Source organism: Leptodactylus fuscus, chromosome 3 (genome assembly GCF_031893055.1).
Source record: "Leptodactylus fuscus isolate aLepFus1 chromosome 3, aLepFus1.hap2, whole genome shotgun sequence".
NCBI lineage: Eukaryota > Metazoa > Chordata > Amphibia > Anura > Leptodactylidae > Leptodactylus > Leptodactylus fuscus.
This window is the reverse complement of record NC_134267.1, coordinates 193331769-193348569: the sequence shown is the minus strand read 5'-3', so window position 1 is coordinate 193348569 and position 16801 is coordinate 193331769. Positions and strand designations below refer to the sequence as shown.

The window sequence follows — 16801 nt, the reverse complement described above, 5'->3', positions numbered from 1 at the left end:
TCTAAACAGCGCACTTCCGCTTGGCTGTTTCCCGCCTTTCAGGTTTCCGGATCACGTGGTGACAAAGTGACGCAATAGCACCGCCTCTTCCTGGTACAGAGTAGTCTCCGTGCTGATCCTAAGGCGCACGCGCAGCCCGGTTTGTCTGCGGCCTACAGCTTTGATTACTACGCTGTACCGTAGACTGAAGGCGGCTGTGGGGACAGTGACCACGGCCTCTTACTGAACGAGACAGAGAGGGGATCTCGGCTTGTAGCGACAAGCCATGGAGACGGAGTATTACAGCCCGGAGCACTCAGGTAAAGCTGGGCAGTGAGGAGTGTCCTACAGCTGGGGTATCAAGGTGCTGTGGGACCAGGTGCTGGCTGGCATCAGTGACTAGACATAGAGCTATGTTATACGGGCCTCAGGTCACAGGTGTAGCCCTTCTCTCACAGGTGGAGAAGGGTCATACGGAAGAGTAATGGTAAATCCACAACTTCACATCCACATGGATCCGTCTGCAGTGGATATGGCAGCTTTCTGCTGTGTATAACATGATGTGATCTATCCATCAGAATCTCTGCTGACATCTCTAATCTCTGCTCTGTAGTACCGATACTATTTGTGTTTACTATAAGTGAGATGTGCCCAGTGATCATCTAGGTATGGGCTGTGCCCAGGTTACTGGTGTATGATATACGGTGTAGGGTCAGGTCTGGTACATGTGTGTAATTGTGTGAAATGACTTTCTTTGTAATGCATCTTTCGGTCTGTACTTGAACCCTACAAATTGTACAGCGCTGCGGAATATGTTGGCGCTATAGAAATAAAATGTATTATTATTATGTCGTATTTAGTATCTGTGTTTCCCAACCAGTTGTGGGATCCTTCCTGTCCATACATCTGGATAGAGGGGCAGTTCCATTCTATAGAATGCATGTTCCTTATGCCGTATCCATTATATGTAGGATGCCATAGTAGTGTTCTCATAGTATTTTCCATGTTTTGTTATAGATCTAGCGTCAGACGGTTTGCAAAAATCCTAGAATAAATGTACTGCAAGCTCTGTTTTGTTTTTTTTTTGTTTTTTTTTTTAATACCAGAAAAATAACATCCCAAAATGGACCCCATTATAGTTAATTGGATCGGTCAGGTTCCATTGGTGTCCTTAACTTAAAGGCGTTTTCCCATCTTGGCAGCCCCTGACGCCAAATGCTATCAAGTTAATGAATTGAATTTATCAGTGATCATAACTCTTAAAGGGGTTGTCTAGTTACAACAAATTAATGTTATTTGTTGTGTGGAAAGTTGTACAATTTTTCAATATATTTTCTATATCAATTCCTCACAGTTTTCTAGATCTCTGCTTGCTGTCATTCATTCATTCTTACTTCTATTGGATAAAAATCAAATCCTGACTTCAGGAGTGATGACCTAAACGTATAGAGCATCATACAGTATAGTTACAGTGCAGCTAGATTGCGGCATTCGAGCCGTGACTGTATTTACAGTCGTAATATAGTCTGTATAATGTGAGTGTATCATGTCATTGTGAATCTATCCTTACAAAATAGACAAATCACTGCAAAGGGTGAGATCAATAACAAATCCAAATGTATCTGTGTTTTGCAAAGGATTTATGGCTTAAAATGACAAAGAATTGACCACAACCCTTTTGCCCTTCATATAGCCGTAGTTGTGCCATACATGTCTGTGTCTCCCCTTCATTCAGGTTGGCCTGTGCTTGCTGCCTGTCTTGTTATTGCCATGGTACACATAGCGTATTACTATCCAATATACAGCTTCTTTATTTTTAGTTGCTGCACCTGGGATCTAAATTATAGAGCATTTATACTTTGGGGAATGAAGATCCTGATGACAATGTTAGTGACTGGTGGATGATTTTACGGCCATATGTCACATCTGTTCTGCCATCAATTTGGTCTGTTTCCCACCAACAATAGACATGTTCTGTTATATGGAAGGAACAATACCTCTTCTTTGGAAATGGTTTTGTGCCTTCATCTGATGTAATCCTTTTCATATGGCTGTGTTCAAATCTGTGTCATTGTTTACACTTTCAAAACAGTGGACAATGTGTTTTAGTAGTCCAGGTCTCCGTTGTTTGGGTCCCTGGGGACCTGAATGATGGAGAGCCAATGCTAGTGTGGATCTAGGGAGTTCCAGATGTCAGACCCCCACTGATTACACATTAATGACCTATTCTAAAGGCCAGTCATCAATATGCTCAACCCAGAAAACTTCTTTAAAAGGGCTGTACCATGAACAAGACCTGTCTTCTATCCTTTAAGTGTTCGGTAAAGGCTGACTGCTTTGATCACCACTGATCAGATACACAGGGGTCTCAAGTGCCTCTGCTTGTTTGGGTCAGCAGTCACACATATCTGGAGCCCTGGAAGCAGATCTGGTGCTCCAAACTGCTAGGCTCCACTGCACTGTATTTCACCTTCTTCCCTCTCGTTCTTTAGTGACAGGGCCAGGGAGCAAAGCTGAAGTCTCACCTGGCTCTCTATTCTTGTGTCTGTTCCATGTGTTAGACAATTTTTGCATGCACAAAACGGCTCTGAACTTGCCAGGTGTGAGTGTACAGCACACCCAAGTTCCAAGTAGCTTTTTTATTTTTTTGCATGTGCCAGTGTTGCAGTACATAGGGCAGTCACAAGAATACAGGGCCAGATGAAACTTCAGCTTTGCTCCCTTATGCTAGGTTCACACTAGCGTTTGGGTTTCCATTTTTCAGGTTCCTAAGCAGACCTGAAGAACGGAAGCCCTATCTGCTTAAATAGCCTAGACTATAATAGGGTCTGCAGGGTTTTTGCCCCACATTCGAAATGAGGATTGGAATTCTCAAACGATAACCAAATGCAGGTTTTGACCTTACTCAGTCACTCAAAAAAGGAAGGGAGGGGGCAAGGAAGTGAATTACAGAGCAACCAGGTGTAGCAGTTTGGAGCACCGGTGATCCCCTTTGTACTCAAGACTGCTCATTTATATGTTGACAAATCAAAACATATCTTAGTAATGGAGGCCCTGCTATTTTATGGACATTAAACATTGCATACAGCATTGCTTTAGGTTTTATATGCTACTGCCGAGTGCCCAACTCCTTTCAGGGGGCATTCACACGGAGTAAAGTGGTGTCGATTCTGCCACGATAACTCGTGCCAGAATCGGCGCTGATAAAAAGCCTCCTATTGATTTCAATGTGTTCCGCGCGTCAAACAGAACCCATTGAAGTCAATGAGAGGCTTTTTCTCAGCGCTGATTCTGCCGTGAGTTATTGTGGCAGAATCAGCGCCACTTTACTCCGTGTGAATGCCCCCTCAGTTCTACAGGACTGGGAAAGGTAGCGGAGACCTATGGCTGCCCATGTCCATCAGTAACAAATACTGTACTTTGAATGGAGTGGCAGCAACCCACACAGCATTCATACTGGTGGACTCTCCGTCCTCGTTCTTGTTTTTTGGCAGCCCACTGATCATGCTGAACATTCCATGTGGAGAGGAAATGAATATTTATGGCATATGTCTAGCATACAACCATCTTGTCTTATTATGCAGGTTTTGATAGTAGGTCAGGTGATAAAGTCATGATGCCAAATAGTATCTTTGTTGATCTGATATCTGCCTTTTTAGTTTGCAGAGAAGTAAGGCTATGTTATTTGTTTGCAGATGATGGCGGTGCTACCCCAGTACAAGATGAACGAGAGTCTGGCTCTGATGATGAAGGAAATGATCGTGAAGCGCATGGATCAGAGGGAGAAAGTCCAGTGAATAGATACGAGGTACAAAAATGTTAATATGGACTTTTGCCAAAGCTGTTAGTGTATGATGACCTCTCTATGAATTAAATTTCCATTTTCTCCCCTATCCTTTCCCAGAATAACAGTGATGCTGAAGAAGAAAACAAAGATGGAGACAGTGATTCAGATGATGATGAACGTCGTGCTCGCAACTCCAGTGACGTGAAGAATGATAGTTTTAATCGCAATGCTAGTGACTCTGAAGGTGATGCACCCCCTAATCATGTTGGCAGTGATTCAGAGGATGAGGCACCCCGACACAAGGATAGTGATGAAGATAATGATGGCACTCCTGTTAAAGGTGCAGCAAGTGACTCTGAAGAAGAGGTACGATCTAGACATTCAGCCAGTGATTCAGAAGATGATAGACCATCTAAAAGAAATAGAGATAAAGACAATGACTCGGATGATGAAGCCCCTGCCAAGCATGCTGCCAGTGACTCAGAAGATGAGGCCCCTACCAAGCATGCTGCCAGTGACTCGGAGGATGAGGCCCCAAAGAAGCGTATAGCCAGTGACTCGGAGGATGAGGCCCCAAAGAAGCATATAGCCAGTGACTCGGAGGATGAGGCCCCAAAGAAGCGTATAGCCAGTGACTCGGAGGATGAGGCCCCAAAGAAGCATATAGCCAGTGACTCGGAGGATGAGGCCCCAAAGAAGCGTATAGCCAGTGACTCGGAGGATGAGGCCCCAAAGAAGCGTATAGCCAGTGACTCGGAGGATGAGGCCCCAAAGAAGCGTGTAGCCAGTGACTCAGAAGATGAGGCCCCAAAGAAGCGTGTAGCCAGTGACTCAGAAGATGAGGCCCCAAAAAAACGTGTAGCCAGTGACTCGGAGGATGAGGCCCCAAAGAAACGTGTAGCCAGTGACTCTGAGGATGAGAGACCTCCTAAGCGGCCTGCTAGACGTGCTATCAGTGGATCAGATGATGATGATGATACCCCTAAGAAAAAAGCTGGTGGATCAGAAGACGATTCTCCTGCTAAACGAAAAATTGTTGACTCAGATGATGAAGCTCCTGCTAAGGGTGGAGCTAGTGATTCTGAAGAGGATACACCTGCAAAAAGAGCCGCCACCAATTCTGAGGATGAATTTCCAAGGATGAAAAGAAAAATTGTCTCGTCTGATGATAGCGATGATGAAGTAGAAAGGAAAACAACCAAAAGAAAGAAGAGAAGAGCGCCGCGCCGAAGTTCAGGCAGCGATGACAGTGCGAGTGAAAGTGCCAAAAAGAAAGCTGCTTCAGACAGCGACGAAGAGGACGACAAAACGTCAAAGAAGAAAACTATTCTGTCTGACAGTGAAGATGAAGAGACTCCTGAAAAACCAGGTATTAATAATGATCTATATCTTTACTTTGTGCTTACTGAAACCTGCAGCTGGACTTGTCACATAACTGAAAGAAATGGTCAATTGCATGGTATTAAAATCAACATTATCATTGCTTATAGTGCACGTGTGGGGGAAAGCAACATTTGCACAGTCTTGTACTGCCATATTGGGATCTTTGAGATCTTATGTGCCGTAATCATTGTGTTTTCTTCATGCAGCTAATAAAAAGAGTCGGATCCTGTCAGACGGCGATGACTCTGACAGTGACGCGTCCTCTAAGAAAACTCAAAAGAAGAAAGCGGTGTCATCGGATAGTGAAGCAGAAGATGAACCAAAATCTAAAGATGAGCCAAAGAGTGCAGAGAAGAAGCTCTTCGGTAGTGACAGTGAATCTGGAAATGATGAGGAGTAAGTAACCTCAATCGTCACTGTATAAGTACCTGACATTCTATGTGCAAGTAGGTTAATGATATTTGGGAAAGGACTACTGTTTTAACACTTCTTTTTTTTCTTTTTTTTTCTTTTTTTTTTCCCCCAGAAATTTAATTGCAGATATTTTTGGAGAATCTGGGGATGAAGAAGAGGAGGAGTTTACGGTAAGTAGAGGTTTTACATAATCCATGTTGGAGAAGCACAGTGTTAGCTGCACACAACAGAGATTCACCCATGTTAGCCAGATTTGCCAGCTTTAACTTCATGCTGGGAGTGGGGCTCCTAGCATCCTAGTTATCTTTGATGGTAGGGGTCCCTACCTCTCCTGTACCTATTACAGTACGGGACAGTATGTTGCTGGGAGGCAGGGACTCCTACCATCATAGATAACTATACTGCTATGAGTCCTGGTCCTAACATAATCTGGTAAACTTGGCTGACACATGGATCGAGTTTCTTTGGTGAAATGCAGTCGTGTGCAGCTACCCTTATTGTTTAATATAACGGGGCATAGGAGACTCTTTCAATTATCAGTACATATAGCTTTGTGTTCCTCTCAACACAGGGTTTTAACCAAGAAGATCTGGAAGGTGAAAAGCCGGCAGCTCTTAAGCCAATAGCCGATGCAGAGGAAGATTCAGACTCTGACATTGATGTAAAATCTGGTAAAATGTAAGTATTTTTTTTATTTTTTTATTTCAAGCTACCATGCAAAGTTTATCACTTAAAACTTAAAATGTTTCTCGACCTTTGTTGAGCCTACACTGAGGAAAATGGGCAAAGGGTTGTCCAAATTCAGATGGTCATATCATACACTTATATTTTTATCCTACCCATAGCTGAACATTTCCAGCACAATACAGGCCTGTCACAAATAGTCATTCATTATATATATATATATATATATATATATATATATATATATATATATATATATATATATTATTTTTTTTTTTAAATTGACAACGTTTGTCATGATTTATTGCAAAGGTTTACAGAGATTGCATTCACTACCCCCTGTCTTTAGTGGGGTTTATAGATAGTAAATTTCTCATCTCACATACAAAAATTTAACAAAGTCTCCAGGAAAACTTCTTACAGATGTTGCCTTGGTCGAATTTACATCCAGTGTCCTCGTGCTGAAAGGAAATGTCGATGGGCACTCTAACAAATAAAAATGAGTGTGTCTTATTAGTTACTGTGAAGTGGACAGTCCCTTTAATAAAATGTAGTGTTTGAACTCTTAAATTTCTTTAATCTTTCAGGACTGATTTCAAATCTGACTTTGAGATTATGTTAGAGAGAAAGAAGAGCATGAGTGGTAAGAGGCGGAGGAATCGTGATGGCGGCACTTTCATAAGTGATGCAGATGATGTAGTGAATGCTATGATCATAAAAATGAATGAAGCAGCAGAGGTAAGATGCAAAACTTTTTTTTTTTTTTTTTCTGTTGCTTAGACATGTGATTGATGTCTCTGGTTTTATTGCTTTAGTTAGAAAAGTTCTCCTTACATACGGTCAGCAAATTCCACATTGCTATACACAGACTTGCTTCATAATATAATTTCCTTATATCTCTTGCTTTGCAAACAATATAAAATACATATTAAGATCCATCCAGTCCTTAGCACTAGGGAGAATAAGAACTAGGACTGAGATGTCTGGCCTTTTTCCACACACACACACACACACACACACACACACACACACACACACACACACACAAAATATGTATGTATAATATATGAATCCAGAAGTGTTGACTGGTTCCTGGACACACAAGAATTCATTTTTCACTTTTTTTTTTTTCTTTTTTCCCCCCTGCAGGAAGACAGAAACCTTAATTCTAGCAAGAAGCCAGCGCTGAAGAAGTTAACACTGCTCCCTACCGTAGTGATGCATCTAAAAAAGTAAGACATATATAATATACACGCTATGAGTGTAATCCAAAAATCTGCTCATCGAGCCTTTTATACAGGCCGATTGTCAACCAAAATGATGTTACTATGAATCTTTGTTCCTGACCATTGCCCCATGCAAAAGGCACTATGATCAGCCAATAAATATGCAGGCACACAGATGATCATTCATGCGGCCATTCATACTTGACAATTGCCCAGTGTTAAAAGGCCCTTTAAACATCCATGCTCATTCTGGGTAGAAATTTTCTTGTGTAAAAGGACTATTGCTGTTTGATTTTTATTTATTTTTTTAATTTATTGCAGCCTGGATAAATAAGCTTTTGTTTGCAGTTTTTTTCAGACATGATCTGTTTAGTAGTTTATTCACTATATGGGCAAAAGTATTGGGGCCCCTTCATATTCTACCTACAGGAGCTTTTATGACAACTCCATTAATACAGATTTGGCTCCCTCTTTGCAGTTAAAGCAGCTTCTTTTTTTCTAGAGAGATTTTCTATGACATTTGAGAGTGAATCTGGGAAATTTTGCCCATTTATCCAAGAGAGTATTTGTGTGGTCAAACACTGATCTTGGGCAAGAGGGCCTGGCTCACCATCTCCATTCTAGTGCATCTTAAAGATGTTCAATGGGGTCGTACTGGCTAGCAAGTTCTTCCACCCCGAACTTGCCGTATCATGCATGTATGGACCTTGCCTTGTGCAGTAGGGCACAGTCATGATTGTATAGAAAGGGGCTTTCCACAGACAATTTTCACAAAGTTGGTAGCGTGCAATTGTCCAAAATGTCTTTTTAAACCATTAAGATTTATCTTCTCTAGCTCCTAAGGGTCCCGGGTCACCGGCTGAAAAGCAATCCCATAGCATTATACAGCAGTGTCAGAATTGCTTAACCCCTTAACGCTAAATCACGTACCTGTACGTCAGGGAATGTGGTTAGTTCCCGCATTCCCACGTACCTGAACGTGATTGAGATCGCACGGGTTCAGAAGCGGAGCCCGTGCGATCTCCACGGGAGGCCGGCTGTATCTGACAGCCAGGCTTCCCCTGTAGCAGCAGGGACGGTGATTGCACCGACCCCCCTCTGTTTAACCCTTAAGGTGCCATGATCCATAGTGATCATGGCACCCTAGGGGTTTGGCCGGGCTATAAAGCATGGTGCAGGCAGCATCAGGAGTCTGTGTGAGCTGTAATTTACAGCTACACGCTGCTCCTTAATCCCTCCCCCCATCGGAGCGAGCTCCAATGGGGGGAGGGTTAACCCCTTGGATGCCAGGACGAGTGGAAGCTAGTCTATGCATCTGCATAGCTAGCTTCCTCTATAGACTGCAATACACGTGTATTGCAAGTCTATAGTTAGTATAGAACCAGTGATCCTCTCTGATCGCAGGTTCTAGTGTGCTTACAGCACAAATGTAAAAAAGTTTTTAAAAAAAAAAAAAAAATAGTGTGTAAAACAAACAAAACAAACAGTTACATTTCTTGTAAATCTGGAAAATTGCTGTTACACTTGTAAGCCTTGTAACGTTCAAAATAAATTAAAATACCATCAAAAGATGATGCCGATATAAAGCAGAGATATGGGAGATAATATTTATTACTGTATTTGGGTGGTATAACTATCTGCCTGAAAAGCAGAGAATTTCACATTTTGAAAATTGCAATTTTTTCCAAATTTCCATCAAATTTCCTATTTTTTTAATAAGTAAATACAAAAATATTGATTAGTGTTTACCACTAACATGAAGTATAATGTGTTACGAGAAAACATTCTCAAAATCACTTGTGTAAGTTAAAGCGTCTCAAAGTTATTGCCATTTAAAGTGACACATGTCAATTGTGTAAAAACAGGCCTGGTCCTTAACGTACTTTTGGGCTGTGTCCTTAAGGGGTTAAAAGTAGCAGAGTTTACACTGGGTTCACACCAGCGCCTGGACTCAGTTATCAGGTTTCCATCTTTTTTTTTTTTTTTTTTTTTAAACCGGACACAGAGTACTGCATGTCCGACTCTGTGTCCGGTTTAAAAAAAACTGTTTTGCTGCAGAGAGCATAAAACACTCACCAGCGCTCACGGCAGGACACTTTTCAAACCCTTTCAAATGAATGGGTTTGAAAGATGCTGGCAGGTTTCCGTCTCCTGCCCTGTTTTGTGCAGGAAACAAAAACCTGCAGAACAGAGTCCCAGGCGCAGATGTGAACAAGGCCTTAGCAGTTGTGTGTCTCTTTCCTAGCAGCTGCTTCCTACTCCTCCTTTTTTTCCATAGACTTCATTGTAAAAAGTGCCTGTTCCATGTCATAAAATATGAATAGTAGAGGAGAAAAGAAGAAACTTATATCTTGTTAAAGTTGTTTAGGAATCTGAGGTATTCTTTAAGACTGTCATATAAAAAATTGTGATTTGTCACTCCGCAGAATCCATTGTCACTGCTCCAGGATGCAGTGGTGGTGTGGTTCGCACCACTTCATGAGACATCTGGTGATCTAAGGCTTGTATGTAGCTGCTCTGCACATGGAAACCCATGCCATGAAGCTACCAGGGCACTGTTTTTTGTACTGATAGTAATGCCAGAGGAAATTTGGTTCTCTGCAGTTAAGTTTTCTGAGTGTTGGTGACTTATTTACTATGCGTCCCAGCACTTCACCATTCTGTGACTTTACATGGTGTGTCTGCACTTCATGGTTGGATTTCTGTGGTTCCTAAACACTTCCACTTTACAGTAAAAGCTCTCACAATTGACACTGAAGTATCTAAGGGCAAAGAAATGTTGCCAAATGGCTTGTTACAGCTTTGAACAACTATTACAATACTATGCTGGAATTCAATAATCTATCCATCCATCTATCTATCTATCTATCTATCTATCTATCTATCTATCTATCTATCTATCTATCTATCTATCTATCTCTCTCGGTGACATGTTATTATCAGAAGAAATAAGATTATCATCTGCTTGTCTGTATGAAATGTAATAGTGTTTGTATAGTAAAAAAACATGAGACTTAATTTTTCTCTCTTTCTATAACAGGCAAGATTTGAAGGAGACCTTTATTGACAGCGGCGTCATGTCTGCCATAAAAGAATGGCTTTCTCCCCTTCCTGACCGCAGCCTGCCTGCACTGAAGATCAGAGAGGAACTACTTAAAATACTTCAAGAGGTAGGAATTCTCCAGTGTACTGAAGCCAACCTGATGGGATATTTTGCTGCTCTGCAGTAAAGGAAACCTGTCAGGTGGTTTTTGCAGCATCAAGTATTGCCCTTTCCTATGGTGTCCCACACTAAGCTTTCTGTTTGAAAAGTCAATTGCTAAACTTTTAGAACCTTTAGATTGTTATATTCAAATTTACCTAAACTAGTCGGGATTGGGGAGCAGCTTCTTCTAGTCATGAGGTCCTTGCACTAAATCACACTGTAAAGTCAGCAGCTGGGTATGGAAATGTCTTTATCTGATGCTGGATAAACACTTGACAGTTTCACTTTAAGTATATACCTTAAGTCTGTGCCCTATTTTATAACTTTCTTTCCTTTTTCTTCTTTTTTCCAGCTGCCTAGTGTGAGTCAAGAGACGCTAAAACACAGTGGCATTGGCAGAGCGGTGATGTACCTATATAAACACCCTAAAGAATCCAGACCCAACAAGGATATCGCCGGCAAACTGATAAGTATGTGTATTTAGTATCTCTTCCCTTTCTGATGTTAAAGGGGTTATCCCACTTTAACAATTTATTCCCTATCCACAGGCTTGGGCACTCATGCCTAATCACTGGGGCCAACTGCTGGGACCTGTAACAATCACAAGAATACATGTCCCAATTTCATCACAATTTCATGTCCCAATTTGTATGGAGCAATGGTTATGCATGCTCCATTTAACCTCTATGGGACTAACAGCTAGCCAAGAGTTGTACTCTGCTACGCTTGTTGGTCCCCTAGACTTTGAATAGAAGACACAGACCCCTATTTTCATGATCAGTGGAGTGTCCGCCATCAGACAGGACACTTACACCTGTCCTGTGAATAATTTATGATGGGATAACCTCTTGTGAGTCCTTTAATATGTAAAAAAGAATGAATATATATTTTTCTACTGGTTAATGTTGTACAGCATAGATGTACACCATCTTTAAAATTGGGGGAGGGAGGCACAAGAGGAAAGTTTTTGAGCTCTTGATCCTGGAGGTGTAACATTTGCTTGGTTTATTCACCTGTATTCCTTGCCAGTCATTGCTGGCTATTCAACACAAGTTTTAAGTCAGATTTTCATACTTTGGATCAAAAGCACAGTCAAATCCGTTTCACTAGCTTAGACTTTTAAATGGGCTGTCCCATGAAAAATATTGAATATTTTCTAAATCTAGCACCAAAATCAGATGATTTGCAAATTGGGTTACTAAAATAAAATCTGAATCTTGCCTAGAAAAATGATTGTGCATGTGTATAGTGCCACCAGCTGTCTTGTTCTGATGCTTCATCCACCTCAATAGTAGTATGGCACTGGAGAGCGGTCTTTTCATCTAATGAAAGCAATGCTCTGTTTGTACATAGAAGACTTCTCACCAATAGACCTTCATGTTTTGTTGCCTTTTTTGAGTGCAAGGCGTGCGATAAGTTTGCACCAGGAATTGTAATAAATCTAGATGAGTCTTCTACTGGGGAAGGATCAGAAAGAGGACAATAGTATAGTTCTGTGCTCCATCGCATTCAGGCTCAGACTGGCCAACAGTTCCATACCCTGGTGGACCCTGAGCACTCATTGTACTTCAGCCAGATACTCGCCCTACAGCATCTCAACCAGGATATGTGTCAGTATAATATACTGCATAGATTATTTAGGAATATTTTATATTCCAGTAGACACACTGTGTGGCTGAGATGACATCTAGGTGCAGAGTGGGGCCACCCCGTATCTCTCCTCCCTGCAAATAGACCCTAACTTTGCTGCTGCCTTGAATGTACTTTACGTAGATGTATTTATATTATGATTCTTACATCCGCAGATGAATGGTCGCGACCTATTTTTGGGTTAACCTCCAACTACAAGGGGATGACCAGAGAAGAAAGAGAACAAAGAGATCTAGAACAAATGCCACAGCGGAGGAGAATGAGCAGGTATGTGTTAGGTTAAAACATGCCAACTGCAAGTGTGCAGAGGGGATCTAAATGTCTGCTTGTAAAATATTCTGACAGATTTTGATGCATATCTAATATAATTTGCACTGATTTGAAGCTAAACATTCAATGTAGTATTCTTACAGTGGCTTTTACATAGGAGAGATTTATTTCTTTTATTGCAGCATATTTGTATATGGTGAATGTATGCTTTTATTTTACATTGTTTTTTTTGTGTTTCCATTTTAGCTCAGGGGGCCAGACACCACGCAGGGACCTGGAAAAAGTTTTGACCGGAGAAGAAAAGTAAGTGTTACATATGTACATGTTCTTCATTGGGTCATATTTGTTTTACTGTGGTATATGTGGAATGCTATGGGCTGAAACTTTTATCCATCGCTTTGTACTGGAATTACTTTGTACTGTTTCTCTCTTTTATTATATTGTTGTATGTGTGCTAAATCCTTTACTATTTTTCTGTGGCACAAAGACTGAAAATATGTGAAATTACACGTCTGTAATGTATTGGTAGATTCTTACAAACATTCAATTTTTGTCTAGGGCCTTACGTCCGGGAGATCCTGGCTTTTGTGCTCGAGCTCGAGTCCCTCTGCCCTCTAACAAGGATTATGTTGTCCGTCCAAAATGGAATGTGGAGATGGAATCTTCTCGGGTAAGTTATAGGATCGATATCTACCATAGACAAATCCATCACATTTACTTTATTGACCTTTTTTTTCTGTCCATTTTATCTTAGAGGATTTTTATTTTTTTTTCTGTTGGCGTTTCTTTTCCACCTCTTTTTGCTTGTTCTTTTTTCACTTTTTCTTATTATTTTCCTCTGCTCTGTCACATGATGCTCTGATTCAGTTTGGTCCTCGTAAAGGTTTATCTCGTTTGGAAAAGCACAAAAGACGATTTGCCGAACAGAGAAGGATCACTAAAACCCATTCTGCTGTCAAATTCAGCATTGAGGGCAACCGAATGCCCTTGTGATACTGGTACTTTTTGTGAGGTATATTGCACTCACCTCTGCCCCAGTGTGAAGACAACAGGTGTGCTCTGCATGCTCTGTTATTTGCTTCGCTGACTTGACTATATCTAACACTTGCCATAAGATGTGGCATGATATTAGAACCCAGAAATTGCAAAAGGTACTTTGTTGCCTGTTCAATAGATTGCTGATATAAATTAAATGCTCAAGGATAATCTGCTTGGTACAAAATCATGGAGCAAAACAGAATTTAGCCTCTAAACCCATTCTGCCCCCGCCACACACACACAACCTACCATTCCCGTCTTGGTCAGAAATCCTGATGTCCATAAGTAAGCTCCTCTGATTTAATTGTATTGGGTGAGCAAAGCGTTGCATGTTCGGCCCCCTGATCATGATGAAAGGGGGGCTTAAAGGATATTGACCCATGTTTCCTGCCAAATTTCACTGTTTGAGCAGCTTGCAGAAAGGTAAATGGGTGTGTGTGTAAGTTCGATAATGGTGTACGCACCATACACAATATAAGTAGGCCTAGGAAACCTGTGTATTGTGCTTACTACTGTCACTGGGTGTTGGGATTTGAAAGTTGTGACTTTGCTTTTGTAGCAACCTTTGGTGCATGTATTTTCAGCACTAATTTCTTGCACGTATTTATTTGCTTCGTAGAAATGGAGTATTGTTGATTTCTTAACACCTATGTACATCCAGTCATATTTGTGAATAACCATTAAATCTTTTTTTCAGGGGAGTGCAAAGAAAGGAGTGAGCCGACTGGACAAACAAATGAGGAAATTCACAGATATCCGGAAGAAGAATCGCTTTGGCCATGCGGTTAAAATCAGCATAGAAGGCAATAAGATGCCTTTGTGACACGTGCCATGCCAATATTGGGACAGGGTTTTTAATGGACTTGTCCTGTTGCATTCACTGAATTGGACTCTATTGAGCCTATTGCAATAGTTTTAATGTGTTTCCCTCTGGCCCTGTAAATGTGTACTATGCCCTGCAGGAGACAAGGTTTTTCTGCCTCTCCCATTCACACCTCTCTGGAAACATATTCTGGTCCTTATTTTTGGATCGTATTTAATGCTGTTTGTACAGATCAATTTCTCTTCGTATTTCGGTGTCTGAATTTCGGACAATAAATCTCTCTCTGTTTTTCTAACGCTGTTGTACATTACTTGTGTTCTGGGGGAGAAAATGAGATATTGTTGCATCAGTAAATCCAGACTACTGAACAGCCTGGGAGAAAAGGTGTTGCTCAAGTCATGTTCAGAGTCTATAAGTGCTGCATATGGGGCCAATAGAATTAATGGAGGGAAAAAAGGTGACTGATGTCTGTCATTCACACGCCACTGAGGTGTGTGATAGGCTGTAGCAGTCACAGCAGCCGCCACCTGAAGGACCAGGGAAAGGAGTGGTTTGGGTTTGTTTTTGTTTTTTTTGGGGTGGGGGGGTCAATATCTTGACAAAAAGAATCGATACCTTGAAAGGAAGGCAGGAAATCCTTATCCAAAGAAAAAGGGGATTCTTTTATCCTCCAGTTTTTAGCAAGAAATCTGTATGACCAGCCGCAATAGTAATGTATAGAATCTCCCATAAAATAGTGAGAAAAAAAGTTTTAAAAGAAATAAGTTCTAAATCCCTCCTTTCCCTAGAATACATATAAAAGTAGAAAATGACTGTGAAACACAAACACATTAGGTATCCCTGTGTCAGAAAGTGCCCGCTCTACTGAATATAGGGGATCTGCAGTGCTCCTGTTCCGTTGGGAAGGGGTTAATGGGAGCACTGCAGATACCCTATATTCAGCTGAATTCCAAGCGGGGGAAAAACCCAGTCCTCAAGCTCAGGGAAGGGGCAGACAGACAACCAAGACACCCCCTCCTCTTCCCCAGCACCCACAATCTACTGCACATAAAAACTCCGACCATTTAAATTTTTGAAAATTTCCAGTAGCTGCTTCAGGGTACAATGAAATCTTAAGACTATCAAGGGATTTTAGAGAGAAATGTGCTGCCCAGTGTCAGAAAGCTTGGTCTCAGTCGCAGGTCATGGGTCTTGTACCAGGATAATGACCCACAAGACACAACTAAAAACACCCAAGAATGGCTAAGAGGAAAACATTGGACTATTCTGAAGTGGCCTTCTATGAGCCCTGACCTAAATCCTATTGAGTATCTTTGGAAGGAGCTGAAACATGCCGTCTGGACAAGGCAGCCTTCACACCCGGGACAACTGGAGCAGTTTGCTCATGAGGAGGGGCCAAAATACCTGCTGAGAGGTGCAGAAGTCTCATTGACAGTTACAGGAATCATATGATTGTAGTGATGGCCTCAAAAGGTTGTACAACAAAACATTAAGTTACAGGAACCATCATTTCTGTCCAGGCCTGTGTCATGAGTTTTATTTTTCAAAAAATTCTGTTGAAGCAAAAAGCAATGTATGACTTTCATTTCTTCATTTTCATAGAATTTTTTTATTTATAACTTTTGTCAGATTCAAGTTATTTCTGTGACCATTGTGGGATTTTCGCTCATTAACAGAGAGGGACCAACAATTTTGTCCACGTGTATACATTTTTTTTTAATGGCTCCGTTAGGCCGGGGCCCCACGGGATGTAAACACCACGATTTGCCTGCAGCAGAGATGCTGCGGGAAAAATCGCGGAGTTGTACAGTGCAGGCAAAGTGGATGGGATTCATGCAAATCCCATCCCCACTGCGGAAAAGATAGCAGCGTGGACACGCTGCGATTTGCAAAGCCGTTGCAGCTTTGTAAATCGCAGCATGTCAATTATATCTACGGGAAACACTGGCGGCTTTCCCGTAGATATAATGTTAAGAGAAAGTCCGCAGAGGAAAACTCTGAACTTTCTCTTAAAAGCGCTGCGGAAAGAACCGCAATGCGTTTACGCAGCGGTTCTTCCCGCAGCGCTTTAGTGCTGCGGATACGGCCCGTGGGGCCTTAGCCTTTAGGATACGTTCATGGATTTCACCCCCCGAATCCTGCTTGATCTTGCCGCAGATTTAAAACTCCTTGCAGATTAGGCCCATTCATCTGGGCCTAATCAGCAGCAGAGAGACGCAACAGAATACCGATGCCCTGCATCAGCATCTAGTCGCAGCCGACCACGGGCAAAAACGTCAGCAGTGGAAAATGAAGAGGAATTACTCTTCATTTTCCGCCATCTGAACGTACCCTTTAAACCT

At 41.6% G+C, this 16801-nt stretch overlaps 1 protein-coding gene across 2 annotated transcripts; it reads left to right on the top strand.

The window, feature by feature from the left end:
• Positions 1 to 119: 119 nt before the first annotated feature.
• IWS1 (interacts with SUPT6H, CTD assembly factor 1) lies at positions 120 to 14730 on the top strand. 2 transcript variants are annotated; one of them, XM_075268988.1, is made up of 15 exons: positions 120 to 299; positions 3675 to 3787; positions 3884 to 5135; positions 5356 to 5545; positions 5676 to 5733; positions 6135 to 6241; positions 6835 to 6985; positions 7397 to 7479; positions 10514 to 10643; positions 11031 to 11148; positions 12484 to 12595; positions 12845 to 12901; positions 13157 to 13268; positions 13466 to 13610; positions 14334 to 14420. In XM_075268988.1, the coding sequence occupies exons 1-14, from the start codon at positions 266 to 268 to the stop codon at positions 13589 to 13591; spliced, it is 2643 nt and encodes an 880-aa protein (XP_075125089.1). In that variant the 5' UTR covers positions 120 to 265; the 3' UTR covers positions 13592 to 13610; positions 14334 to 14420. The 2 variants fall into 2 exon arrangements, with proteins under 2 accessions (XP_075125089.1, XP_075125090.1); XM_075268989.1 differs by lacking the exon at positions 13466 to 13610 and having other exon boundaries at positions 14334 to 14730.
• The last annotated feature ends 2071 nt before the right edge of the window (positions 14731 to 16801 follow it).

Bases quoted from the DNA above. Each gene is read 5' to 3' on its own strand.
- IWS1 (XM_075268989.1), top strand. From the start codon at position 266: ATGGAGACGGAGTATTACAGCCCGGAGCACTCAG. The intron at 300-3,674 runs GTAAAGCTGGGC...ATTTGTTTGCAG, and splicing joins TTACAGCCCGGAGCACTCAG to ATGATGGCGGTGCTACCCCA. The intron at 6,986-7,396 runs GTAAGATGCAAA...TCCCCCCTGCAG, and splicing joins AAATGAATGAAGCAGCAGAG to GAAGACAGAAACCTTAATTC.